The sequence below is a fragment of the Fusarium proliferatum genome (assembly GCF_900067095.1).
Source record: "Fusarium proliferatum ET1 genome assembly, contig: FPRO_scaffold001, whole genome shotgun sequence".
NCBI classification, from domain to species: domain Eukaryota; kingdom Fungi; phylum Ascomycota; class Sordariomycetes; order Hypocreales; family Nectriaceae; genus Fusarium; species Fusarium proliferatum.
In genome coordinates, this window is record NW_022194790.1 from 4,354,741 (window position 1) to 4,381,295 (window position 26,555).

General features: G+C 50.1%; 9 protein-coding genes across 9 annotated transcripts; 4 read left to right on the top strand and 5 right to left on the bottom strand.

Annotated features, from left to right (window-relative positions):
- Positions 1-753: 753 nt before the first annotated feature.
- Positions 754-1,469, bottom strand: FPRO_00665 (putative RPL33B-ribosomal protein L35a.e.c15; the record flags this gene model as incomplete). Its single annotated transcript, XM_031223903.1, has 5 exons — positions 754-851; positions 909-1,009; positions 1,067-1,162; positions 1,328-1,337; positions 1,445-1,469. 5 exons carry the CDS (start codon positions 1,467-1,469, stop codon positions 754-756), a joined length of 330 nt encoding a protein of 109 aa, XP_031075806.1.
- A 2,738-nt stretch (positions 1,470-4,207) lies between these two features.
- On the top strand, positions 4,208-6,204 carry FPRO_00664 (putative ZWF1-glucose-6-phosphate dehydrogenase; the record flags this gene model as incomplete). The annotated part of the gene is made up of 7 exons (XM_031223914.1): positions 4,208-4,215; positions 4,395-4,467; positions 4,542-4,562; positions 4,618-4,962; positions 5,024-5,963; positions 6,013-6,124; positions 6,201-6,204. 7 exons carry the CDS (start codon positions 4,208-4,210, stop codon positions 6,202-6,204), a joined length of 1,503 nt encoding a protein of 500 aa, XP_031075807.1.
- Positions 6,205-7,147: 943 nt separating this feature from the next.
- FPRO_00663 (uncharacterized protein) lies at positions 7,148-10,316 on the top strand (the record flags this gene model as incomplete). Its single annotated transcript, XM_031223925.1, has 3 exons — positions 7,148-7,627; positions 7,680-8,866; positions 8,924-10,316. The coding sequence occupies 3 exons, from the start codon at positions 7,148-7,150 to the stop codon at positions 10,314-10,316; spliced, it is 3,060 nt and encodes a 1,019-aa protein (XP_031075808.1).
- Positions 10,317-10,701: 385 nt separating this feature from the next.
- FPRO_00662 (uncharacterized protein) lies at positions 10,702-12,598 on the bottom strand (the record flags this gene model as incomplete). The annotated part of the gene is made up of 3 exons (XM_031223936.1): positions 10,702-11,427; positions 11,481-12,083; positions 12,140-12,598. 3 exons carry the CDS (start codon positions 12,596-12,598, stop codon positions 10,702-10,704), a joined length of 1,788 nt encoding a protein of 595 aa, XP_031075809.1.
- A 669-nt stretch (positions 12,599-13,267) lies between these two features.
- On the bottom strand, positions 13,268-14,782 carry FPRO_00661 (uncharacterized protein; the record flags this gene model as incomplete). Its single annotated transcript, XM_031223947.1, has 2 exons — positions 13,268-14,354; positions 14,409-14,782. The coding sequence occupies 2 exons, from the start codon at positions 14,780-14,782 to the stop codon at positions 13,268-13,270; spliced, it is 1,461 nt and encodes a 486-aa protein (XP_031075810.1).
- A 2,625-nt stretch (positions 14,783-17,407) lies between these two features.
- FPRO_00660 (uncharacterized protein) lies at positions 17,408-19,299 on the top strand (the record flags this gene model as incomplete). Its single annotated transcript, XM_031223958.1, has 3 exons — positions 17,408-17,557; positions 17,642-18,814; positions 18,871-19,299. The coding sequence occupies 3 exons, from the start codon at positions 17,408-17,410 to the stop codon at positions 19,297-19,299; spliced, it is 1,752 nt and encodes a 583-aa protein (XP_031075811.1).
- A 1,379-nt stretch (positions 19,300-20,678) lies between these two features.
- Positions 20,679-22,398, top strand: FPRO_00659 (uncharacterized protein; the record flags this gene model as incomplete). The annotated part of the gene is made up of 3 exons (XM_031223969.1): positions 20,679-20,844; positions 20,899-21,412; positions 21,477-22,398. The coding sequence occupies 3 exons, from the start codon at positions 20,679-20,681 to the stop codon at positions 22,396-22,398; spliced, it is 1,602 nt and encodes a 533-aa protein (XP_031075812.1).
- A 180-nt stretch (positions 22,399-22,578) lies between these two features.
- FPRO_00658 (uncharacterized protein) lies at positions 22,579-24,416 on the bottom strand (the record flags this gene model as incomplete). The annotated part of the gene is made up of 4 exons (XM_031223980.1): positions 22,579-22,836; positions 22,887-24,037; positions 24,094-24,127; positions 24,180-24,416. The coding sequence occupies 4 exons, from the start codon at positions 24,414-24,416 to the stop codon at positions 22,579-22,581; spliced, it is 1,680 nt and encodes a 559-aa protein (XP_031075813.1).
- A 947-nt stretch (positions 24,417-25,363) lies between these two features.
- Positions 25,364-25,939, bottom strand: FPRO_00657 (uncharacterized protein; the record flags this gene model as incomplete). The annotated part of the gene is made up of 2 exons (XM_031223991.1): positions 25,364-25,657; positions 25,766-25,939. The coding sequence occupies 2 exons, from the start codon at positions 25,937-25,939 to the stop codon at positions 25,364-25,366; spliced, it is 468 nt and encodes a 155-aa protein (XP_031075814.1).
- Positions 25,940-26,555: the final 616 nt, after the last annotated feature.

Below are 26,555 nucleotides of genomic sequence, written 5' to 3' on the forward strand. Positions count from 1 at the left end.
AGTTGTGTCCTTGAGGTTATCTTTAGTACATCGGCCGAGCCACATCTGGCGGATGTATCTGAATCATTGGTCTCTTTTGATTGAAGTAGGTACACAATGTGGCCAGCATTATTAGGTGGGTAGAAGCAGGAGGCAAGTGGAATGCGATCACAAAGTTATGGCATATTACGAACAATATGGCAGCGTATCACATTACATAGAACACATGGAGGCAACCCGACGCAGGCATCCGAGTCTGTGTAGCCGTGGGATGGGGAACGAGTTGAGCCGTCAAAGATTGTTGTGAAGTGTTGTTTCAAAAGCAGTTTCCGATTCATCATAAGAGGCCGACCATGGCTCAAAACTTCCCCGCACGAGTCAAATCACAATCCGGCTTTCAGGAACGCTGTGTACTGCCGTAATAGAGGCCCTGGACCTGGCATTCATCAATGATTCGCTTGTACCCTATTCACGACCGTAGCCGAACACCGGTCCCGAATCCCAACCACCAAAAAGTATTCCATCGCTGAAGCCCCTCTCAGTGGACTGCCCTGGGCGAGATCGAGTTCCGCCAACCGTTTCATGAAAGGGGAATGAAGTTGTATCATCAAGACGAAGGTGCTCAGGTGTGCAGAGCCTTTTCGGGGGTTGGGATTTGACGTCTTTTTTTGAATTCAATGCCTCAAAGCAAGGCAATATGTTTTATCCTTGCCTCGACCAATGCAGCCAAATGAGAACCGCCCTCACTACCAACTCCAGCCCGAAGCCCTTTTTTTATATCGACGAAGGGTACAACATGACACGAACGGAAGCACCGAAAGACTTGGTGGGAAGGGGGGAGGTGAACTTGGCGCGGACGACGCCGGAGTTTCCTGCAGAGACAAGTTAGATGGTTGTTCATGTCGTCGTTCACCGGGTCGAGTAATTACCGTGTGGTCGGGTGACCTTGCCCCAGATCACGCGGATCTTGGTGCCGCGGATCTCCTTCTGGCCCCGGTAGACGAAAGCAACCTTCTTGCCGAGATAGAAGCTATCATGACTGTCAGTATCCAGACCGACTGGGAACATTCCTCTCATGTTGACATACTTGGCGGCGTTGGTGTCATCAACACCCTCAATCTTAATCAGGCTGGTAGCAGGGCGGGTGGTGTGACGAGAGCGCTGGTAGCTCAGGTGACGTCCCCTAAACCAATATCGTCAGTCCAAAATTCCTATCGCTCGTTGTGTTCGTGCCGTGGCTTCGCGGAATATCGATATCGAAAATCTGAAGAGTGCACACTTGTCTGGGCAAGTACATCCTCCTCATATCGCATGGGTGATAGACTGGCTGGCAGGAGGGTTTACTCACTTGACGTATACTATAGGCAAAGTTAGCAACGAATTCATCGATATTCAGATTTCCAAATTTGCGAGCCGAGCCCAGTCGGTGTGCTCGTCGCTTCTCTGGCGGGCGGGTTAAACTCACGTCTGTGGCCGGCTTCTGAAGGCATCTTGACTGTGGTATGACTTCCGTCCTCTCAAACAACCTGCGGTTAGTAGATAGCTGATTGTTTGAACGAAAGACCTTCGCGTTGGTGAGGTGCGTGTTTGGTGATTGATCTGTGGAGTGGGGAGGGTGCGCCAATCGCACTTTCCTGGTCAACCCTAGAAATCACGTGCTGGGCCACTTGCGGCGGATAAGAGGTGGCTGCTGTGGCTAGTGCATTCACGATTTCGATCTATTCTTTTAACAAATACCTTAGGTAGTAAAGTAGTTTAAACCAGTAACTTAGGTAGGAAGAAAATATTCTGGCTGATCCTGGATTACGAACAGGAATCTGGATCAATTGTGTCTCGAAGACACCTCGTTCTACAATGCTTTAACCGGTGAAAGAGTGGTGCCACTATCCCCGTTATCACTGTCTTGTAAATTGTCCTTGCGTATGAGCGTAGAGGTCCCTGGCGGCAATACTGGTTGAGCCTGGATAGGCTTGGACGGCAACCACCATTTGAAGCTCTCTCCAGATCTCAAGTGGCATGTTGACACGAGAAGCTCAATAACATTGGCTCTCGTGGCTGGGCAGAATATATTTCAAAGTACCATGCCATAAATTCCCTCAGGACAGCTGACTACCTTAAATTCACCGGACTTCTTGGTTAGAAGTTACATGGAATCATTTCCTGCATTCACCTTTTCCGCCCCAATGATTTCTTGGTGAAGGTTTGGGGTTTAGTTAAAGCCGACACCGGGGAGAGAGGGGTCGAGTAGGCGCTCGTGAATCCTGGCACCGAAGTGCTTCGGAATTTGGTGTCCGAGCAAGGCAGGTCAAGATGAGCTCATCGAAGATATTGATGGAGCTCACCATTTTGTACATGTGAGTTCTTTTTTACTTCATGTTGGGTGAAGAGGAGGATGTAATATCATTGGTATGCTAACGGCTATCTAATGAGTGCCTGTTGCGACCTTACACTCTTGAACCACATTATTTTCGGTCTATATAAATACCGACTGAGCGATTCATCAATAATTGACCCTTAACGGGCAGGAGTGCAAGAAAACAGATTCGGATTCTTAGCCGGCGATCTGATGATCGGAGTTTAATCGACTAGATTGTTTCTCGGTGCTTGCAGACCTTGGGAGTTGCTCAGTCGAGACATACCTATCTGGAAACCAGGGGTCTTGAGTGGATCTGTTGTTGTCTGGCAGGTCGAAGCACTGCATATCACAGACTTCCATCACTAACAACTATGGAGAAGATCCTGAGACACCGCGGTTGCGCCGTGAGGCCGGATTTTTGGTCTACGTGCTTGCCGCCAGATTACGAGATTCAGCTGGAGGTTCTCTATCTGAGCGCCATCTTTCATTAGTGAGCCTTACTGATCTATATACATCAAGATTAGCAAGAGGAGAATGCTTATTACACTTTCCGGAATCGGCAGTGGCATCGTGTAACGGACGACGCTCCGTGTGTGAAGGACGGGAACAACACCGACACCCCAATGTCTTGACAATCAGATTGTACCTAGGCTCAGTGGGCCTTGGTGTGTCCCTCCCTGTTGGGGGAGCGGCAGAATAGGGAGAATTGCATTGGGCTACCTTAGGCGGCTCGCTGGTTTGGCAATCCAGGGACCGCCACCGCCGCCGAAGCCAGGTCGGACAGGACTCGGTGAAGGATCGATGCCCGGGGGTGCCGGAGAAGCTGACAAAGAAGTCGGATTGTTTAGTTGGGGAAGCAACATGCTTCGTCATGCTCACGGCACATAACTGTGTAATGGACCAGTCTGGGTGTCCTATCAACGGTTGCCATTGTGTCGATGCGGGCCTGGCCATGAATCACAAAATGACATGAGAGGGGAGGAAAGAGCTGATAGTTAAGAATGTTGGTAACGTATTGCTGAGACAAATAAACCCAGAGAGGTTGCTGGGTTGAAGTGTGTGGAAACACCATACGTCAAGTCCGCGACAGATCCAGTCAGGCATTGAGTTGCGTAGCATGGCCCCGAAAGCACGGAAACGATTCGACCGCTTGCGCCCGAAGCAATTGGCCCGGCCGAGAAGAATTGATGGATTCAGTGTCAGTTTAAAAAGGACTCCATAAGTGTAAGTAGGCAGGCAAAATTTAGGCAAAATAGCAGTGAATTAGTAGTTTGTGACAAGTCCGGAGATAGAATCGCCGCTGGGTACACCTGTGCTATGCCACGCGAGAAGGAATACAGCTTATCTACCTGGGTGTCTGAGTGATGCCCTCGCAAGGACATCGCATAACAGTACACATTCATAGCTATAACCAATTCAAAGTCTTGACTGGTTTGATCACCGGATCCAGTCAAGACTTTGTTAGGTGAATACCTCCATGACAAGTAACTCAGTGGACGGACCTACACTCTCTTCTACCAATCCACCCACTCTTTTTTTTTAGGGACTTTCACTTCTGGATTTTAGGGACCCGACTGCATCATAGCCCCATCGCTCACGCAGGGATCCCACCCATCGATGGAGGTGGATGGATTTGGATTGTTACCTTAGCTCCCCCAGCTGCTGTGCTCAGGTCTGCGGCGGGCATTGGACGCTCCCGTCGTCATAAAACCTTCCTGGCCAGGCCCCAAAACCTCGTCACCTTTTCCGTTTCCATTTCCATCTTCCAGATCTCTCTCATACTTCCTCCACTCTCCCATTTGCCTTGTACAGCTTATCCTCATTCCCTTCTGTGTTGTATCTCGTTCCCCAGCCCATACTTGAACCTCAACAATGGATCCGTAGGTGCTCCCCTCAACCATCAACTTCCCAAACACCCCCACCATGACTTTGCGCTCTAGCTGCGAGCTATCATGCTCGCGCTGAGTGTTTTGCGATACGATCGCGGCTCCTCACGCCTCAATGTCTGAACACCACAAGTGAAAAGAAAACCTCTTTACTGATACAGTTTTCCCTCTAGATGCATGGAGCTCAAGCAGAACACGACAATCGTCGTGCTCGGCGCTTCTGGTGATCTGGCGAAAAAGAAGACGGTGGGGAGCTCCCCCAACTGCCCCTCACATACTGATGTGCTTGAGCTAACATGTTCGATTTTGCTGCATGATAGTACCCTGCGCTTTTCGGTCTTGTAAGTGACTAGTCCATTGGACAGAGCTCTCTTCTCTCGACTAACATGCCCTCAGTATCGAAATCAGTTCCTGCCCAAGGATGTCAAAATTGTCGGATATGCCCGCACCAAGATGGACCACGATGAATACATTCGACGCATCAAGTCATACATAAAGACACCCACAAAGGAGACTGAGCAGCAACTCGAGGAGTTCGCCGGGCTTTGCACCTACGTCTCGGGCCAGTACGACAAGGACGAGTCCTTCCAGGGTTTGGAGCAGCACCTCCAGGAGGTTGAGCAAGGCCGCCCCGAGAACCACCGTCTTTTCTACATGGCGCTGCCTCCCAGTGTCTTCACCATTGTTTCACAGCACCTGAAGAAGATTTGCTACCCCAAGAACGGTGTCGCGCGTGTGATTGTGAGTGAAAACAAGTGAAAACACCCTCATCATGGTAAAGGTTGGCTAACCATCCCCGCAGGTCGAGAAGCCCTTCGGCAAGGACCTTGCCAGTTCCCGAGAGCTTCAAAAGTCACTCGAGCCTGATTGGAACGAGCAGGAGCTGTTCCGAATTGACCACTACCTTGGTAAGGAGATGGTCAAGAACATTCTGATTCTTAGATTTGGCAACTCTTTCCTCGGCGCCACGTGGAACCGACACCACATCGACAACGTCCAGATCACCTTCAAGGAGCCCTTTGGTACCGAGGGTCGGGGTGGCTACTTTGACGAGTTCGGTATCGTTCGTGATGTCATGCAGAACCATCTCCTCCAGGTCCTTACTCTTTTGGCTATGGAGAGGCCCATCTCTTTCAACGCCGAAGATATCCGTGATGAGAAGGTTCGCGTTCTCCGTGCCATCCCAGCCATTGAGCCCAAGAACGTCATCATTGGTCAGTACGGCAAGTCTCTTGACGGAAGTAAGCCAGCCTACCGTGAGGACGACACCGTTCCCAAGGACTCGAGATGCCCCACTTTCTGTGCACTCGTTGCTTACATCAAGAACGAGCGCTGGGATGGCGTACCTTTCATCATGAAAGCCGGAAAGGCTCTCAATGAGCAGAAGACCGAGATTCGAATCCAGTTCAAGGACGTCACATCGGGTATCTTTAAGGACATTCCCCGAAACGAGCTTGTTATGCGCATTCAGCCCAATGAGAGTGTCTATATCAAGATGAACTCTAAGCTGCCTGGTCTCAGCATGCAAACTGTTGTTACCGAGCTGGATCTCACCTATCGACGACGATTCTCCGACCTCAAAATCCCCGAGGCATACGAGTCGCTTGTCCTTGACTGCTTGAAGGGTGACCAGTCCAACTTTGTCCGTGACGATGAGCTCGACGCCAGCTGGCGCATCTTCACCCCTCTCCTCCACTACCTTGACGACAACAAGGAGATTATTCCCATGGAGTACCCTTACGGTATGGTTTTAATACGAGACTTGCTGAGTTTTACTTACATTATCAATAGGTTCTCGTGGCCCTGCTGTTCTGGATGACTTCACCTCCTCTTACGGTTACAAGTTCAGCGACGCAGCTGGTTACCAGTGGCCAACAACCAATGCTGCTGCTCCTAACAAGTTGTAAGTTTAATAACTTGCATCCTGTAGGCTAGTCTGGGTGCGACAAAACACAGAAGCGGTTTGCTAATTCTTGTAGCTAATATCGCCTCCCCTACAATGAGAGTCACGACCGATTTCGGACTATGATATCCAAGCCTGGCGAGGTAACAAAACACCAATCAATGATTTACTCTATATTAAAAAACGATGGAAACTATTGTCGTAACTTTTGCGACATAATGATGGGCATTTGCTTCTGGGAACTTTTTAGATGCGTTCACATTGGGGGATTGGCTCATGGTTTACGAATCGCTCAATCAAATAAAAATTTCTATTTCAATCTTGAATTTACAATTCCTAGTTTGGATGGGAATGACTTCGTAGCCATAATACCAAGGCTCTTTATGCCCTGCCAACCTGCCTAACCAATACTCCGATAGGCTGTGGTGTTGGGCCATCGACGCCACAGATGTTCAGAGATCAAAGGGTTGAAAGACATGGTAGGCTTGCATAAAGACATCATGGACATTACGGAGGCGCATCAATGGCGACGTATGCCTCATCATCCATAGCTTTTTCAAGATACGAAAAGACATACTGTATGTGCCAAATAGACTAATCACAAAATCTACCTTGCTACTGAAACGCTCTTTATTTTAATCGATGGTGGTGAATTTAATGAATCCGTGCATAACATGATATGCAACCTTCACTTTGCCCCCAAAGTCTTTTTGTGCTGACTTGTACCTGGCCTATCACATGACTAGGCGTGTCGAGCGCTCGGCCAAATGAAGCAACAATCAAGACTCCTCCAAAAGTGAACAAACGATTCACCCGACGAAACGACACCTCTTACACAGACGATCCTTCACGAAAAGAAAAAACAAAATTAGATTTTAGGGCGCCAAACTCTATAACCTTATGTATGATTCGTGCGCGCACTTCCTCACATGACCTGGCAGGTCTTCATTCGTTACCCCCAGCGCCTCTGAAGACTTCTCGCCCTGATATCAACAACTACGACCAACCACCTACTCCTCCAGGATGAGCGATCCTGCCAGCGAAATAGTCCACATCACTCAGGGCTACATACCACTATCCAAGGTTCTTACGCGACTCGCGCAATCGACTCACAATGCGCTCCAGGATCAGATTGCCGCACTGGCAAAGATGCCTTTGCCTGCTGCCGCCATGAATGGAAACTCGACGGTACCGAACAGCGACGTCGAAGACGGTTCTGGCGAAAACATTGCCAAGAAGACATCGATACTGAACTTTGCTATGAGGGAGCATCGGAAATGGGTTAAAGCACTTGTGATTACAGAATGGAGTCGAAAGGCCGACATGGTTAGCAAGCTTATCGACCTGAGATTTCACCTCCAAGGGCAAGAGGTCTTGTTCTCCGGGGCCCTGGATGTTATGGGTCACGTCAAAAGGGATTTGACGTTTGCGAGAATGCCAAGTCCTGATCTGAAAACAGCCCTCCAAGTACTGTCAACTGGAGAGGCCGCTTGGATGCCTGATGTAGGTTTTGCGCATCGCGAGACAACGGTGACCAAGCTGACTTTGCTACTAGCTCTCCTACATCGAGCCACCCCCCCTAACACGACAGGAACAAATTCAATGGATCAGCGATCTCGATACTCAACTATCATTGCGACTTAACCTAGAAGATTTCGACAAGATCCCATATCACTTCAGAAACTACGAAATCGATTCCGGCCGAGTAACATTTAAAGTTGCGGGAGAATTCGAGGTTGATCTCACAATCGCAGACGAAGATTTCGAGAAACAGTTTTGGTTCATCGACTTCCGGTTCGCTTTTGAGCCAGCAGCATCCTCGATTCCCGACGGTCTAAAGAATTACCTAGAGGGGCAGGTAAATGATATCCTCAGCAAAGACGGACTGTTAGGCTGTTATCAATTCCTACACGAACTGGTCCTCACACATAAGCTCAACGAGCTCAAGAGACAAGCAAGTCAACTTAGCAGAGGTTCATGGACGGGAACACTCAAGGTCGAGCCACTCAATCGAGCGTTGGCAATTCAATATTGGACTTCGCGCACACAGCTTGGTAGTCCGAAGAGTTGGATCTTAGTCGCCGTCAATAGCGGCCGGAAGCCCAATGGCCAACCTGATCCCAAGTCCTCAAGTCACTTGGTGGCGAAATGGTATCGAGACAATAAGGAGGTGAAGGACACGAATATCTCTTTCGACGCGGACAACTTATCAGCCGAGACCCTTCTGAAGACGGTTATTGGCCGGCATGTTGAATTCCTTTTGGGCAGCATACACAGCAGATTGCAGGCCTTCCCTCGTTTCCAAAATCGAGATGCTGCTATGATTTTGAACATCTCTCACGATGATCCCGCGACTTCATTCTTAAGTATGCAGGTCGGTTACAAAGATAGCGCATCCCTGCTTGTGGAGCCAACAACTGGTGTTTTCGCTGTCAAGCCTCATTCGAAGTTCACCATCCAACATGAACATTCATTAAATAACGGAAAGAATCCGGCGGATGACGGCGCAGCTTGCTTGGAGAATGTGAGATGTGGAGTCATGGAAGATGAGCTTATTCGCCGCGGAAGTACGACAGGCTGGACTACCAAGAAGAGTCCTTTGAGCAAGGATGAGTTGAGATCTTTGACCAATACCCGCGAATGGACCAAAACGATTTGGCTTCAGAGAACTGGCTGGGACCCAAACTGGTTCGTTATGGTCATGCTGAGTCCGAGCGGGGATGCGTGGTGGCTTGTTGATGTGTAAGTTGGGATAAAGTACCAATAGTTGTGTTTGCAATGCACTAACATGTTTGACAGCAGCCGAAACGCAAATGGACAGTCGAATCGCTTGTCATCGAAGCTTCCTCTCAATAAGGGCTATCCTCATCTTGAAGATGAGTTCTGGAACAACCTAACCCTGTTCGCGACTGGCATGATTGCTCAGGCAGTGGACCAACACGAGCTTTATCGGCACAACATCAGGTTCCTACTGAAAGACACAAGAAATTGGTCTCTTCCCCAGCAGGTCCGACTCCCGACCCTCGAAATCTCTCTCTCAGACATCTTCCCATCCATGGTCCCCAACACGGCGGAGAAGAATAATGCAAAGGCTGCAAATGAGTCCAGCACTGGTCCAGAGACCTCTAGGCTTGGACCAGTTGCGCCAACTGCATCCACATCGGGCATTTCAACCAGGCAACCATGGGCCGACAATATCGTCTCAATCAGGTTTAAGGGTGTTGAGCCTGTCGACAAAGAAGCCTCTGGTGCAGGTGGTCCCATCTCAGATGTTGCTTTCATGTGCGTTTCCGATGCTATCATCAAGGTCAGCAAACCCGCCAAGTTCGCCATGCTCAAGGGCCACATGGTTGGTCGCGATGTCTCTTGGAAAGCACGTACGGGCGAATTTTGCTTACGAATGCGCTCAAATATCGGACGCTCTATCTTGGAGAACCTGAAAGCTCGGGTCAAAGCCGTGGATCGGTTTGTCAGCTTCTTTGAATCATTGGATAAGGCGAGGGGCTTTATAAAGGCCGAGTCAGTGAGTTTGAAGGAGGTGACTTTCTCCTATGGACCTCCAGCATCGCAGGCGGTCGAGAACGCCGAAGCTTCGCGTCTCTGGAGAGTGGCACTGGATCTCTCCAACAATAATATTGACATCCAGGTGCAGGAGACTAATCCTCACCTTCCAGTCACTGATTTGATGCAAAAGCTTGTCAATGGTGCTAATGGTATTGGAGCTCTTATGGACTGGCTCCCTGTGTCCCTACCAACCATGGAAGCTTTCAAGAAGATCAGGGAGGCATGGTCCGACATCGAAGCCCATCGCCATGGACGGTTCAAGTTTGTAATGAACTCAACGGATGAGATGTCATTTGAGTACCTCCTTGCCGGCACTGGCCCTGGAAACCAACAGGTACAGCGCAGCATCACATTCCTCGGCCAGATCAAGCAGCGTCGAGGTGAGCCGTGGTGGCATATCGAGCGGAAGATTCCCTCTAGCGGCTTGCCTTCTTCCAACGATGAATTTTCCGCAGCACTCAAGCCTGTTTGGGATGGGAAGGGGGATGACTGGCGTGGTCTTGTCACTGGAGCAGCAGGCCGACCCGAAAATGGCATCATTGGCCTTCTTCTAGCCATCGACGAAGCTATCCGGCCACTGGCTGGCTCGACTTTCCAAAACAACCCAGAGGTGGTCATCTTGGAGTAAAACAATCACACTGCACATATTATGACGAGGTTAATTTCCATCAACCATGGTTGGGCGGGCTTCTTTCTTATTATCATCATTAGACGAGCGGCGAACTGGAGGGTTTAAAACAAAGCGGTTGAGTGTTTTTGCGATAGCTTAATGATACCTCTATATGAACACGGAATACCATTATATTGACTACGGTTCAAGCCAACAAAACTGCTGATTGGGTAGATGATATTGTAAATGATTTGACGTGCTATTGCATCTCGCTTAACCTATATCTTTCTATTGCCTATCAAGTAATAATACAGCTTTTTGTCCCAATATGCATTCACCTTTCCGTTCTAAAACACCTCTGGCCTTGGCCCATCACCAAAGTATATACATGCATTATTCCCCGCTACTTAAAATGCCGTACAGGGATATGTGAAGTCGCAACGACAGAAAATTGCTGAATGTCGTTAAGATACTCCAAGCCCGTGGCTTCAAGGCCCTCCTTTGCCGCCGTGGCAGCATCATAGCCGGCGCGCAGGCTAGCAACAGCACCAATACGAGTGAAGGAACCACCAGCGACAGCAAGACGCCCGCCAAAGTTCTGTGTTAACTCGGTGTGCGCAGCCCTCAGGCGATCTTGGTGGCCAACGTAGTGCTGAGGGATGCACTCTCTAGCAAAATTGGCTGTGGCATAAGCTGGAGCATCGCGCGGGATGCCGAGATGACGCTCGAGCAGATTGCGAGCTTGGAGAATGGCCTCTTCCTCAGTTGGGGGGGTGACATCAGGACGATCGTAGTAGTGGCCGCCCATGAGGACGAAGAGCTTGGTACCAGCAGGCTCATCCTTTGAGCGAGTCTGAACGTCAGAATCAAAAAAGACACCGAGAGCGTGCTCAGGGTTAAGCTCAGGGGCCACGGAGTTGGGGATGAGATAGCCGAAACCGGGAGGCTTCAAATTTTCTCGTGGGAACCAGATGTTGACAGTCATGACAGAGACGGAATGTGCTGTTGAGAGCGAAGGGAGTTTGTCTCCTGTGAGACGAGCAATATCTTGTGCAGATAGCGTTGAGATGACCTTATCGTATACCTTGGAGTTGTGCTCGGACTTGTTCTTGGCGTTGGAACTGGTAACCTGACATGTGCTGTTAGGAACGTCGACCAGGCCACAAGGGGAAGATATCTTACATGAACTTGCTGGTTAGTTTTATTGTGAACGACATCTTGCACGGCCTCGCCGGTTTTTATGGTGACATTCGGTTGCTCCCGTAGGGCAGCAGATAGAGCTTGCGGCAGCGACTCCATGCCCTTGTCACCAAAGTCCACCAGCGCACTCCTTGGCTCCAGGGCCATCTTCTGAATCTGCTTGTCCTGGCCTAGAGTTTCGAGGAGAGTCTGCTCAGCCACAGGCATAGGGCGCGCCGACAGGCCGGGGTTTGGCAGGTACCAGCCCCAATACACACGATCCAGAACACTGCGAGCGCTCAGCTTGTTGATATCACCGCCATAGATACCATGCATCATGGCTGAAGCCAAGGTACCTACGCCCTTTCGACTGTTGCTCACGGCGTAGAGCCATTCAGATACCGAGTAGTCCTTGGAAGGGAGAGTTCTCTTGCGCAAAGAGTTGATGCCCAGTCCAAGACTGGCACCGATGCTCTCAAGGTAGAGCGGCTCACGGAAGATATCAAAGATACTAACGTTGGGAGGCATGGGAACGAGATGGTCTGGGTAGTAGATATATCGTGGCTGTTGCCTCGGGGAGTTGACAACGAGTCCAAGATCGAGAGCCTAGAGTGTGGCATGTTAACGGAGTGCGCTTTTGGTGCTGCAGCAAATGTTCTTACCAGATCGTAGAGAACAAGGTCATCGAAGCGAAATGTGTTGCCAGCTAGAGAAGACAACGACCGAGCACCGCGCTCAAAAGATACGGTACCGCTCTTCCCCTCAACATCGACGGGTACTCTATCTGTCTTGATCCATCCTCCCAATCTATCACTCGATTCGTATAATGTAATCTTGGCCGTCGAGGGGAGTTTCTTTGCGAGGTAGTATGCCGCCGTGAGACCCGTCAATCCACCTCCCAAGACTGCGATATTCGCGTCCTTCGCCTGCGACACAAATTTCCGTCCATTGTTGAAGGACTGCGTGTAGTTGCACGCGAGAATGGGTCGTCGCCGAGTCAGTGCCGAGCTTGTGCTGAGGCTCCGGATGGCATCAAGACGTCGGAGGGGCAGTGGGAGGTGAGGTTTCGCTGGTGAGCCCAGGAGAGCTACAGCCGTAGATTCTGCTCGACGGCGACTCATTGCTAGAGATCAATTGATCATGGCCGAGGTGCTGAGTATGTATGAGTGTATGTTACGAGAAAGAGGAAGATCGAAAGATGGTGGAGTGTTGAACCAAGGGTCCCGCGCCATGAGCCGGCATTCTTCCGTGTGCGTCATCATCAGGGCACCGCGGTGAAAGGACTACCTTACCTACCAATATCATAGGTATCTACTACAAGGCAGGTTGAGGTTAAGGTAATTCTAGATGTTTGAATCCATTTGCAAAATTCTTCTTTGGCGAAGCACGGGATTACAATATCACAAGTGGTTGGGAACAGTCATCGTAGTAGCCATGAAACCCGTCGTTTTCATTCTCCCCATCGCGCATACCGCTTTGAAGCATCATGATGCGCAATCTACTGGCCTCTTTTTTCTTCTTGGCCTCTATGTATAAGAAAGTAAACAAGATGGCTTGGGCTGCTTCAAAATACAACCAAGTAATACCAAACCCCCAAACGCCCTTCCATGCTCTGCCACATCGGCCACAGACATTACAAAGTAACCGTAAAAGTACATGTCCTTCGTTCACAGCTTTTCTGTTCATCAAGGCCGCATATTTCCCGTCCCTGGGCTTCTAGGGACTTTGACCATGGGTATCGTGATCTCTTTTCGACCAATCTATCTCCCTTTTCCTCCTCTCATTCTCATTTAACCAATGACATCAGTCTCCTGCTTAACATCGGTCTCCTCCCCCTTGATGAGCTCTTCAGGAGCTTGGTCATCCACAAACTTTCTCTCACTGGGGTGCTCTGTGCTTTCACCAGCGGTCCAGACCTTGTCCTTAAAGCCACCTTGCTGACCTTCCTCGTGCGCAAAAGCGCAGCTCGGGTTGAGGCAAGGGTTGAACCTGCACTTGGTCTTGACGTGAGTGAATTTGCAGTCGGCATTTGTGCAGCCAGCGCCGTTTCGACAGAGAGGCATTGATGGGTGCTTGAAAGGGCACTGAGGATTTTGGCAGTTGGGGAAGAACTTGCAGTCTAGTTCGCTCTGGTGGGCCAGACGGGCCGCTGGTGAAGGATGCCGCGCGACGCATTTTCGGTTCTTGCACGCAGCTCCGAAACTACAGTTATCGTTTACATCGACCGATGTTCCCTGAGGGGCGGCGGGTGACTGGTGGGCAAACTTGCAGTCCTTGTTGGTACATCTCAAGTTGTACTTGCAAACCGTCTCGTCCGGGTTCAGTTGCTCACGTTTCTCGCCGGACATGTCGACATCCTCGCCCTCGCCCTCGAAACCAGCATTATTGCCGCTCTGTCGGTCGTTGAAACCCTTGCGGTAGTTACCTCTGCCGGGGTGTTGCGTTCGGTCAAATAGAGACTTTCCTCCACGGCGTTGATGTCCATATGGACCCTGAAATCCACCACCACTCATGATCTGTTGCATTTGAAGCATCATCTGGCTCTGTTGTTCCAGAATAGCGGCGAACTCGGCCGAGTTAGGCTGGCCACCTTGCATCATCCACTGCGCCTGAGGACCGCCAGCAGCCATATTAGCGAGACCAGCCTGAAGGTTAGCAGTGCGGTTGTTGTGTCGCCCAATTCCACCGCGGCCTGTTCTGGGCCCATTTGGCGGTGTACGGCCATGAGTGTTGATACGTTCGCTTCCTGTTTGGCCTCTAACACGGTGAAGTGCAGAATCGCCAGCTCGGTCCATGGCTTTGTTCATCTGTCCGAACATGCGCTTATCACGTCCCCCGCGCTGGTTACCGTTTCGCATTGAGCGTGGGCCGGTAGGTCTAGTAGAAGTCAGTGATTTGGTGATACGAAGTAATATGATGGGGTTGGCATACGCATTCAATTCTGACACATCACCAGCATTCATGTCTGTATCCACATCGCCTTCTGTTGTCGCGTCTTGACTTGAACCAGGCGCTGCATTGCCCCCGCCGTTAAACTGAGCATTTAGAGCATCGATCTGTTCAAAGAGCCACTGAGAGAAGTTGCGAGTGCTGGGGTCGTCCGAGCCAAGGCCAAGTAGATCTCCCGAGAGTTCGGCGGCGATTTCGTCCTGAGACTTCCCGTTCACAAGCATGAGTATAATATACTCTGCTAGGGCGGAGTCATCGGCACCGCCAGTTCCCCATCCAACCTCGACGAGTTTGGGCTGGATGGCGGCATTGAGAGCCTCGGCCAGGGGCGTGTTGAGGCTGACTTCGACGGGCATGATGAATGAGTGCGCAGTCGTAGTCGGGGTGGGGTGAGTATTTTAGGTGGTGAGGTTGAGGTGAGTTTTGGTGGCGGAAGAATTCGCCGTGAAGTTGGATCGGAGGCGAAGCTTTGAGTCAGGGACGCGTCTTTTGGAATACGTAGAGTAAAATAAATCGCGTCGCGTGAGCTAGTTCCTGGTCGCAATGTAGTAAAGAGCGCAGACGTCGAGTCGCTAGATGAGGGGTGATCTGGTGATGTTGCGACGTCGTACGAATCAGCAATGGAGCGAGGTTTTGGTTGATTCAAGATAGAGATGAAGTTGGCAAAGGTCTGCTTAAGGGACGCAGAAGTCGTCAAGAATGGGTCCGCGCCAGTGGAGTCACGTGATGGGGCCGATCAGTCATTGTTCCGTGGTTCATGCAAGTGTGACTTTGTTCTCTTTGTAATAAAGTTAGCACAACTGACAGCCTTCCAGTTGTCCATTCACGGATGAGCTGTCGCAGTGAACAGTGCTACTGTTTGTACTGTTGTCTATCGCTAAGCAAGCAAAGAGGCTCTTTCATTCACGAACAGGGGGGAAAAAAGATGATACACTCACTATCTATCACGGACCAGAAGCTTCGGTGGCCAACGACTAAGAAGTACATGCGATTAGTCATGCCTTTGTGGCATTTGCAATGAAACTCTCTTTATTGTATTTTATAAACATCAACTGTCAGCTTTTACACGGAAATGTTGGTTGCTGTTCGGACGCTAGGGTATACTTCTTTCTTCCCTCCTCCATGAAGACGAAGCTATTTATGGAATCATTATGAACATACCTATCTCTTTGCTCAGTCATCTGAGAGTATCTAAAAATGACGTTTTGTTTCTTCGTACTAGGTACCTAGGTACTCAAGCTTGTTTCCTCGTAGACTGAGAACATGCCCCGGTATCCAATTCCTTGGATAGGTAACTAGGTAACTAGCGAGGTTTTGGGGCTAAAGAACGGTGCTGGCTAGCAGTTTAGATGTCGATGTCAACGTCAACGTTCATTACCACCCAAGGTTACATTTCTCCTCTTTCCAAGTTCATCAATTGCTTTGTTACATGTAGTTTTTGGATGTCTTGATTGATGTCAGGTGGTAGCTTTTGGAGCTTTCCCCGGGCGAGTCTACCAGTCTAGGAACTAACCCAGCCTGCCAACCGGAGGTTAGTAGGTAGTATGGAGGTAAATTGGAGGGGTTGGAGATGGCTGAGACATGGAACATGTCGCCACCCATATGTACCTACGACTCAAGGAAAGTATTTGAAGCCCGCCTACGGAGTACATAGTCGGTATACGGAGTACACGTAGTCAAGATATCGTCTGGTGTTATCAAGTATTGTTTCTAGCAATTTTTTTTTTTTACATAGTAATAGTAGCTTAGCAGCTTGCTACGTGAACGAGAATATACGACAGCAACAAGCTTACTGCATCGAGAGCCCCATCTAACCAGGAAGATGCAGAGCATCAATCATGCTAACTATGGGTCGTCAAAACCTGAGATTCCAGACCACAATCATCTCTCTGCAGACGCAGTGTGAGCAGCTGATGTAACATGAAGCTTGAGCGCAGCAAAGAACCAGCCTCGTCCCCTCTCTACGAATCAAGCTGCCATAGTTCCCCTGGTGCTGAGGGGCTGTACCACTGCCGCTACTTGCTGACTGGTTCTCATCTATCTCACTACGTATCCTCATCCTGATCCTTTTCATTGTCGGGCTCAGCCCTGCTACTGTCGCAAATATAGCAACTGGCTGACCATCGAGTCAATCATATGCGGGCATTATTGTCTCACCACTGCAAGCCCCTCAAGTGCCGTGTCCTAAGGCCCTGAGGCAGATAGTCGACTACCATACGGCAGCTACTCTACTGACCGGAACTCGGCTGGGGGTTGCAACGCGTGTTGAAGATCCCACTTACCCAACCTTGCCTTTGACGTATTGAATCGAATCCTTGAAACCAATCCATCCATTCCTGTCTCCGACCGTTGGATACACCATCAGTTAACTTACTGGCTTCTTTTTTCTCTCTGGTGCAGCCAGCACAAAAGGCCACAGCCAGACCATCTGCAAACAGCAACCGCTGGAAATCTCGGGTGGTAGTGTAACGTAACGTTGCGCGCACTTCAAGGTTGTCTGTCATACCCTTCCTCACCTCTCCTCCCTGCAGCTCCAGCTACTGTACTGTAGGCCCTGGACGGATAGCAACATCGAGCTATCGGATTGGATTGGATTGGATTGGATTGGATTAGCAGTGCAGTTACCTGCAGCCGCATGTATATCGAAAACAAGCTCGACGCCATCCCATCGAATCAGCCTTTGTCGGGAGATAAATAATTCAACCCCGCCCAGCCAACCCAGCTCCAGCTCCATCTCCAGCTCCAGCCAGGCTAGGGATCACCACTCACTACCTTTATACCAGACGAGGCGGAGCTGGGGGATCATCGCCAGTCTTATTAAACGGGGCCTGGCGCTTAAAATCCTCCATACTATTCATATCCACCCAAAATCATACATCCCTTTCTTTATACAGTACATAAGCACTTGTCCTCTCACCCAATTCACATCTTTACTCTGCACCTCTCATTTCTCATCGTATAATAATAAAAACATCGGCGATATGTGGTCCAAGGCCAAGGCTCTCCTGGCCATCGCCGCCTTCGCCCTCACTCCCGTCGACGCCATATGGCCAGTGCCCAAGAAGATCTCAACGGGAGACAAGGTGCTCTTCATCGATCAAAGCATCGATATCACCTACAATGGAGACTTTGTATGCTGGACACCCCCTGGTTCTGTTTTTGATTCCTGTAACCACTCCGCGCAACTTGATACTGAGACCTTGCTTGAAAAACAGATGCCCTACACTTACAACTACCAGCCTGATGCCGGTTCCAAGTTCAGCAGCAAGCAGATCGTTCAGGCCGGTGTGTCACGTGCTCTTCAGGCCATCTTCAACGACAACTTTGTGCCATGGAAGCTTCGTGAGCGCAACTCGGATTTTGAGCCGGATCTGCAGAAGAAGCAGTGGGTGAAGTCACTCAAGATTGTCCAAACCGAGGAGGATGACAAGAGCACTTTCAAACCTCTCGCTGGCGAGGTTGATGAGTCGTATTCGCTCACACTTTCTGAAAAGGGTGAGGCTTCTATCAAGGCCAAGTCTTCCACGGGTATTCTGCACGGACTCGAGACATTCTTGCAGCTCTTCTTCAAGCACAGCTCCGGCACTTCATGGTACACGCCGCACGCGCCTGTCACCATCCAGGATTCGCCCGAGTATCCCCATCGCGGTATTCTGCTTGACGTTGCCCGTAGTTTCTTCGAGGTTGAACACATTAAGCGCACCATCGATGCCATGTCCTGGAGCAAGCTGAATCGCCTTCACCTTCACATAACCGACTCGCAGTCTTGGCCTCTTGAAATTCCCGCTCTGCCCAAGCTGGCAGAGAAGGGAGCATACCGTAAAGGCCTCACCTACTCTCCCGAGGACCTGGCCGGAATTTACGAGTATGGTATCCACCGTGGAGTCGAGGTGATCATGGAGATTGACATGCCTGGCCACATTGGTGTGGTTGAGCTTGCGTACAAGGATCTCATTGTTGCATATAACGAGAAGCCATATCAGTGGTGGTGTAAGGAACCGCCCTGTGGTGCGTTCCGGATGAACAGTACTGACGTATATGACTTCCTCGACACCTTGTTTGAGGATCTCTTCCCTCGCATCTCACCATACAGCGCATATTTCCACGCTGGCGGCGATGAGCTCAACCACAACGACTCCATGCTCGACCCGGGTGTGCGCTCCAACAAGACTGAAGTTCTGGCACCTCTCTTGCAGAAGTTTGTCGATTACACTCACGGCAGGATTCGTGACGCTGGTTTGACCCCGTTTGTTTGGGAGGAGATGATTACTGAGTGGAATATGACACTCGGCAAGGATGTTGTGATTCAGTCGTGGCTCGGCAACGGCGCTGTCAAGGCCATGGCTGAGGCTGGTCACAAGGTCATTGACAGCGATTATAACTTCTGGGTGAGTGACAATTCAGTGTCCTTGAAAACGTGACTTTTGCTGACTGATAACCGAAGTATCTTGATTGTGGTCGTGGACAATGGCTCAACTTTGATAATGGCGAAGCTTTCAAGACCTACTACCCGTTCAACGACTGGTGCGGCCCCACCAAGAGCTGGCGGCTCATCTACTCACACGACCCTCGTGCCGGTCTGTCTGAGGAGGCTGCCAAGCTTGTCCTTGGCGGTGAGGCGGCGGTATGGACAGAAACCATCGACAGCGTCAACCTTGACACTATCGTCTGGCCCCGCGCCGCTGTTATGGGCGAGGTTCTCTGGTCAGGCCGAACCGACGCCTCAGGTCAGAACAGATCGCAGTACGACGCTGCACCTCGACTGGCTGAGCTGCGCGAGCGCATGGTAGCTCGTGGTGTAAGTGCCTCGCCAATCCAGATGCCGTTCTGCACACAGGGCAATGCTACCGAGTGCGCACAGTTTGAAGGATAAGGAAGCGGGCGATGTCACTCATGACTTTCCTTGTATATAGTTTGATGAAACAACAATTAACAGAATCTTGCCGTACCCTCTTGCACTGAATCCTGAAACGGAGCCGGAAGGAATGCGGGGCCGAAGTCTCGGCACGGTGGGCGGAGCATGCCGGCTCCGAAAGAAGGCTTTGTCGGGCATGAAGTTGAAGATGAAGTCAAAGCGGACGTGGTTGTTACTCCGCATGATCCGCTCTTGGTTTTATCGGTTCACCGCGGGCGCCGTATGGGTTGCGTACTGACATCTCGAGGCATCTACGCTAAGTCTTGATCGTCACTAGAGCCGTAAAACCTCGGCATGTGAAGGAATCCGGGGATGAGTAGGGCAATAGATGATTGGCCGAGGAAAGACAACCAATGGTCTGGAGTGTACGGATACTCCGTACTGTATGATGGGTTAGCAATCGCATTCGTGAGCGTTCATTCGTTGGACCATTTCTCTTTGGCGGATGTGGATATGGGCTTGTGCTCTGTAGATCAGGTTGCCGAATCGGGTATCCTGATCGTTGAGTTCATCCCCGCCGGTGTTAGAACCGAGAACGGTTTTCCACTCCGACCTCGCGTGTTATTTAGCTTTTTAAGAACGAAAGTAAATCTTGAGATGAGATGAGAGCAGAGTTTGCGAAATCTGGGGAAGCTGCTATAAGTCATTATGCTTCTGGCCAACCTTGACTCTCATCGGTTTGGCTTGCGAGACCATTCACAGCCAAGACAAGGCTAATGGGTCAAGGAACAACAACACCAATGGATTGAAAAGCAACAACTAGGGGAATCCAGTACCGGTATTATCCCATCGCTGATTTGAAACATCAATTACCCCGCCATATCATGCAAAGCGAAAAACCCTCCTCCCCACCATACAGAGGTCATGCATATGAAAATCCCCTCTTCATCACTAACATCGCCTCGGTAGGAAGCCAGGTGTTTCGTTAATGCCATACCGCTTCAAGAAAGAGATTGTAAAAGTGACGTATTGTCTTGCATTTTGCCCATCATAAGTCCTCGGGCACGGAGACTCGGTTATCATGGCACTTCCGTTCCTCCAACAGTTGCTGTGCTACGAGACTAGCCTATCCAAGATGTAGAGCATGGGCAGGGAGTTATATTTATAAGCTTCTAGATCCGTAACTAACGGCGGTTGAGGCCAGTGGGCTCTGCATCTATCTGGTCCTCGTCCGTGCTCTTGATGCTCGGATAGATCCAACCACACATGACTAGAAGCGCTACCCACACTCTATAATTGCTTGAACCCCAGGATACTATTTCTACCAGGCAAACTTTAGCTTGTTGAGTTTGACTTTGTACTACTTATAAACTGGTAGATCTCTTCAATCTTTCAGCATGGGTGTCGTAGAAGCTCTTCTGGAGCAAATCTCCGTCAAGACCACATTCATCGTCCTCTTCATCGCCTACGGAGTCTATTCTATCATCTGTCGCATTGACGAACACCGAAGAATCAGACGCCTCGGTCGCTATGGACCTCAACTGAAAACATATGCTCCTTGGAGTAAGTCGAATCCCACCCTTGCATGTTGAGTCCATTCACATTTACCCCTTCCAGGCCTTGATCTCGTCGTGAGATTCGTCAGATCTACCGTCAAGCACAACAACCTGGCATCCTGGAGGGATGGTATCTTTGGGCCCTTGAACTCATGGACGGCTGAGGCTCGCCTTCTTGGTGTTCGAACAATTTTCACCGCCGACCCAGCGAACCTCAAAGCCATATTGGCAACCCAGTTCGTCGACTACGGCAAAGGACAGCCATTCCACGCAGAATGGAAGGACTTTCTCGGTGATAGTATCTTCACTACTGATGGCCCTTCCTGGCATGCTAGTCGGCAGCTCATCAGGCCTCAATTTACAAGGGACCGTGTGAGTGACTTGCACTGCTTCGAGGCCCATATGCAGACTCTTTTCAAGGCCATTGCGAACCGAGGACCACTTCAAGGCGAGGGCCAACTTGTCGATATGAACAATACAGATGGAAAGGTCTTGGACATCAGTGATTTATTCTTCCGCTATACTCTCGACGTGGCTACTGAGTTTCTTCTCGGGTGGGATGTCAAGTCTCTCACGTGAGTAACCAACCAACGAGTAATATGATATGATATGGATCATTCACTGACATATACAACCCAGTACGCCAAAGCAAGAATTTGCAGAAGCCTTCAATGAAGTTCAGCACATTCAAAACATCATCGCTCGTGTCGGAAAACTTCGCCATATTATCCCCAAGTATCGTTTCTGGCGCGGTCTCAACACGGTCAACCACTTCATCAACTTCTACATTGAACGTGCACTCCGTCTAAGCCCCGAAGAGTTGGCTTCCAAGACGAAGGACGATCACAGCTATACGTTTCTGCATGCACTCGCTGGCTTTACACGGGACCGAACAGTCCTCCGTGATCAGATAATCGCTGTTCTGCTTGCGGGGCGAGATACCACTGCTGCGACGCTATCGTGGACTCTCTATGAACTTGGTAGATATCCTAATGCTGTGAGAAAGTTGCGCGCTGAGATCATTTCCACACTTGGAACTGAGCGCACGCCAACATACGAGGATCTCAAGAGTATGAGTTATCTCAAGGCTGTTCTCAACGAAACTCTTCGTCTATACCCGGCTGTTCCTTTCAACGTTCGTCTTGCTCTCAAGGACACGACCCTTCCTCGAGGCGGCGGTCCAGATGGTTCTGAGCCGCTCCCCGTTCTGAAGGACTCGCCAGTTGCATATTCCACCCTCGTCATGCAGAGACGTTCGGATCTGTATCCTCCTATCAGCGATACATTTGCTGATCCTCAGATCTTCAGCCCCGAGAGATGGGCCCACTGGCATCCCAAGCCCCATGATTACATCCCTTTCAACGCTGGTCCCAGAATCTGCATCGGTCAGCAGTTTGCTTTGACGGAGATGAGCTATGTTCTGGTTCGCCTGTTCCAGAAATTTGATCGTGTGGAGAGTCAGATGAAGGACGTTGATGGAGGCGAGCCGCTCCTCAAAGCAGACATTGTCTTGTCACCAGGCCAGGGAGTCAAGGTTGCATTCTGGGAAGCCCAGGATTAGTCTTTTGGTGTTATGTGAATAATGATGATTGCGCGGATGATGCACAAATTTGATATGCACGATATCGAGATGTTCGTACTTATAATTCTTTTCCCCCAAAACAGACTGGCTTATGTGTTCTTAACTGTCTTAATCTTCAAACTTGTCCCTGCTTCCAGCAACTGATTGCCAAGACAAAGTCTACTTCCTACCAAAGCTATCCCTCACAGCCTTCCCGAATCTTTCAATGGCCTTGTTCATATTCTCAGGCGTTGCAGATGCATACGTCGCTCTGAAGAAGAGTCCCGGTGGTGCCTTGTCCTTCTCAGTCAAGAACCACGAGCCCCGGGCGATAAGAACACCATTCTCGATACAGGAGTTGAAAATCTCTTCTTCGATATCGACGATGCTTCGCTTTCCTGCTTCAGGATGCTTTGTATGATCAATATTAATCCACATCTTGCAGAGTTAGTCGACGGTTTCCATGTGGATCGGTGCGGTGCACTTACAAACATGCCAGCAACGGGGGGGGTCCAACTAGCAAGATCACTAGGTAGGTGATCTTCGCAAGCGGCCAGAAGAGCATTGCGCTTCTTTGTATACTCCAGTCGCAAATTCATGAGCCATCGTAAGTAACCCTCATGTCCCCATGTCTCATCAAGCAACTTATACAGAATGACCTGGGAGAAGCCACTGGGGCCCTGGCTTGCGACTTCAGCGTGTCGGATATACCTCTCAACAATTTGTTCCGACGCTGTTATCCAGCCAAGACGGGAGCCTGGCACGAGAACCTTTGAGAAGGAGTCCATACGCATAACTCGTCCGTCAACATCGATGCTTAGAAGTGACGGAATGAGAGACGATACAAACTCCTCCACCGTCTCTGGTGGTGGCACTTCTGGCTGGTCGCGACCCGTGTAGGGTTGCATCTGGAGGAAGTAGTATGGTTCATCTTCGATGATGTATAGATCGTGCTTTTGTGCGACGGCATAGACGGCCTTTCGTCTCTCGGCTCCTTGTGTTGCGCCTGTGGGATTCTGTCCTGAAGGAACAGTATACAACACATGGGGCTTCCTCGAACCTCGTTCCTTAGCATCCCAGTTTGACAAGAGCTCATCCATAGCCTCGGGGACGAGGCCCTCTTCGTCGATCGCCACGCCAAATGCCTTCACGCCAAGAGGACCAACTGTTTCCAGGGCGGTCGAGAAGCTGAAATCCTCAGTGAGTATTGAGTCGCCACGATCCTTGTCACAGAACATCCGTAGCGCCTCTTCTAATGCTCCAGTGCTGCCGATTGTCTGGCAAACTTTCCAGTCTGCATAGGGAGGGTTATACACAATCTCAGTGTGTTCAGTCAAGTATCTCATCATCTGCGGGGATCCCGTGGCTTGGCCGTAGTTGCAAGCGATGGACAAGTCATAAGTGCCTCCGCGATCTCTCACGTCATATTTTCCAATTGTTACAGTTTGACCCGATTCTTCAGTCTCTTTCTCGGAGAACTTTGGTGCGACGGGAACCTTGAAACCGAGTTCAGCGATGGGGAAAACTTCACTGGACGGCAGGCCACCGCCCAGTGAGATAAGGCCAGGTTTCTTCATGTAGCGAGCTGCTTGCTTGAGAGTGCATGGTTCTCGCACCCTACTCTCGTGGCTCAAATGGCCTGTAGACATATGTAAGCTATATTTATGAAATCTGAGGTGTTCTCTTAGCACTTACTATCCCATCGCTTGGACTTGGGTAGTCCAGTAGTCTATTATTGCAGTGAGTTTCAGAACAATTGTCACTCCAACTCCTAAACTCACCGGTCCCTTGAACATGTCACTATCTGAAGCAGCAGCAACTCCAGCCACGAGTTTTCCTGCTTTCAGCCGTCTCTCCTTCACGGCATCGATAGCGGAGAGCTGCTGAGAGGTATCATAATGCGCTGGACGGGCAGCCGGGGCAGCCTCGGCGCTTGACAGGCATCGCGATGTGGTATGAAGTGAGCGACCATGTCGAACCAATGGCCCAAAACGCGATCCTCTCACAGCTGGGAGCATCATGGAGGTGTGTGAAGGTATGAGATGTTGTGCACCGTGTAAGTGGAGCAGACTGAGGGGTTCGTGGAGGGGCCAAGGAGCAGGGGGGGTTTTAAAGATTTAGCAAGATGTTGAAGATAGAAACTCGTTACTTGGAATTCATAAAGAACAGAGACAGGAGGTTGTCAAAATACAAAAGGGTGTCTTATTAATCCCCTTCGGAGCCGGGAGATGCACCAAACGTCGCCGGTGCCGGGCTTCTCAGTCTCCGCCCGATCTTAGCCGGCTGTATCCCAGATACCCTACACCGGAGCTCCGGGCAAGGGAGCGGGGTTGTGTCATTGACGCCTCACGAGGTCAGAACTCTTTATTCAATTAGTTATCCATTACGTACACTTGGTCTGTGTATTCCGCTGTGCTACGTTGCGCGTGACCATGGTCAAGGAGCGGTGGCCGCTTGTTGCTTGAGCCGTCATACCAAATAATCGCTACGATATCGGCACTTGACCACGCCCTTTGAATTGTCACCTACGCCCAGTTGCCTAGTGTCATTCCTAGCGGGCTTATCTCACGCCTTCAATCATGACGAGATAGACTACCCCGGAATGATAAGAGAATGTATCCTCTTTGGGCCTATGGCCAAACAAACCCCCCCACGAACGATGCCGCAACTCTGTCATTGCGTAGAAAACGATAACGAGATCTTACATACCTAGGAAGAGTGGAAGAGTAGACCATCATCCAACAAAATTGCAGGAAACTCCAAAAGATTTAACCAAGGCTCAGAAATAGGTAGGTGTATCATATATCTAGTTCACCATTGTCGCAGGCTCTTATCTTTGTCTGGGCAACATAATCCCTAGTGGGCTTTACACAACCATAATGCAAAGGTTAACCCGAGTGTTTAAGACTCCTCTCTGGGCAGTTAACATACCCCTTTCCATCACAATCTCAGACTCAGACTCAACTTATTCATTCAGTCGTGGCTGAATATGCAGGCATATAGCGCTTGCAACCATAGCCAAACATGTCGCCCAAGATACATGAACCAGCATGATATAGTCGAAGCCTGCACCAGTACATTTTCCTACCAGCATGCCGAATGATACGCAGGCTGCAAAGATGGGGGACATGTTAGGATCCCGAAGGCGTCGCCGATGAAGAAATGAAGCAACCGAACAACCGTAGATGATACAGGCTGTGAGCACTTGCCACTGAGAAAGCCTGATCAGCGATTCGGAGCGCGCTGTCTGCGGCCAGGTCTTACACCAACCAAGACGTCAGTTTCTATCTCCCGAAAGCAACATGTGCAGCAGATTCAAACTCCCCCATGAGATTGCCAAAGCAATAGCGTACTCAGTCAAACTCACCGTGTCTGGTAAATGAGCAGTTGAGCGCATTTGGTGCATGAACTCTGACATGACCCAAGCGCTTCCACCTGCTGGTAGAAGCTCAACCACATCGGCCACGAATGGGATGAGCGGCACATGGCGGATAGAGCCTTTTTCAGACGGTTGGGACTTTCCATTCGAGTAAATAGTCATGAGAAGCGAAGAAGTCCCGCACGGAGGGAAGTGTGTTGCGAAGGTAGTCAATCAGTCTCGAGCCAAACAACTTTGCTCTCTTCTCCTGACGTTAAATCATTGGGTCCATGTAGTCTTATAAGTAGTCCTTCCCGGACCAAAGAGGATTCTGGGCATCATTACCTGGACAGCAACCCAATGAGCGGGCCTCAATCAACCTGGGTATAGTCGATATACCGATCTGCCATCCGGCAACGCGGAGAGGATTTCCATGCGTCGTTATGGCACAGCATGGGATGGACCAACATCACTCTTGACACAGCCATAATTCCCAAGACTTTCCTTGGTTTGATGCTTCCATGCCTAATGATCGTGCTGATGTTGGGTTGAAATGGTTGTAAGGCATACTCAGCTCAGAAGACGTGAAGACAACGTCAGCCAATCGTTTGAGCCTCATATGGTTCGCCCGCCCAACACTCAACCACAAACCGACTACTTTGCCTCGTACGTGGGCCAACTCAATAGGCTCGGATTACTTTATATGCGAGTAAAGCATAGAAGCGGCCAATTTGGGACAATTACAAATGAATGCCTCACATCTGAGACTTGATGCCGAGCCTATCATCCCAGGATGCAG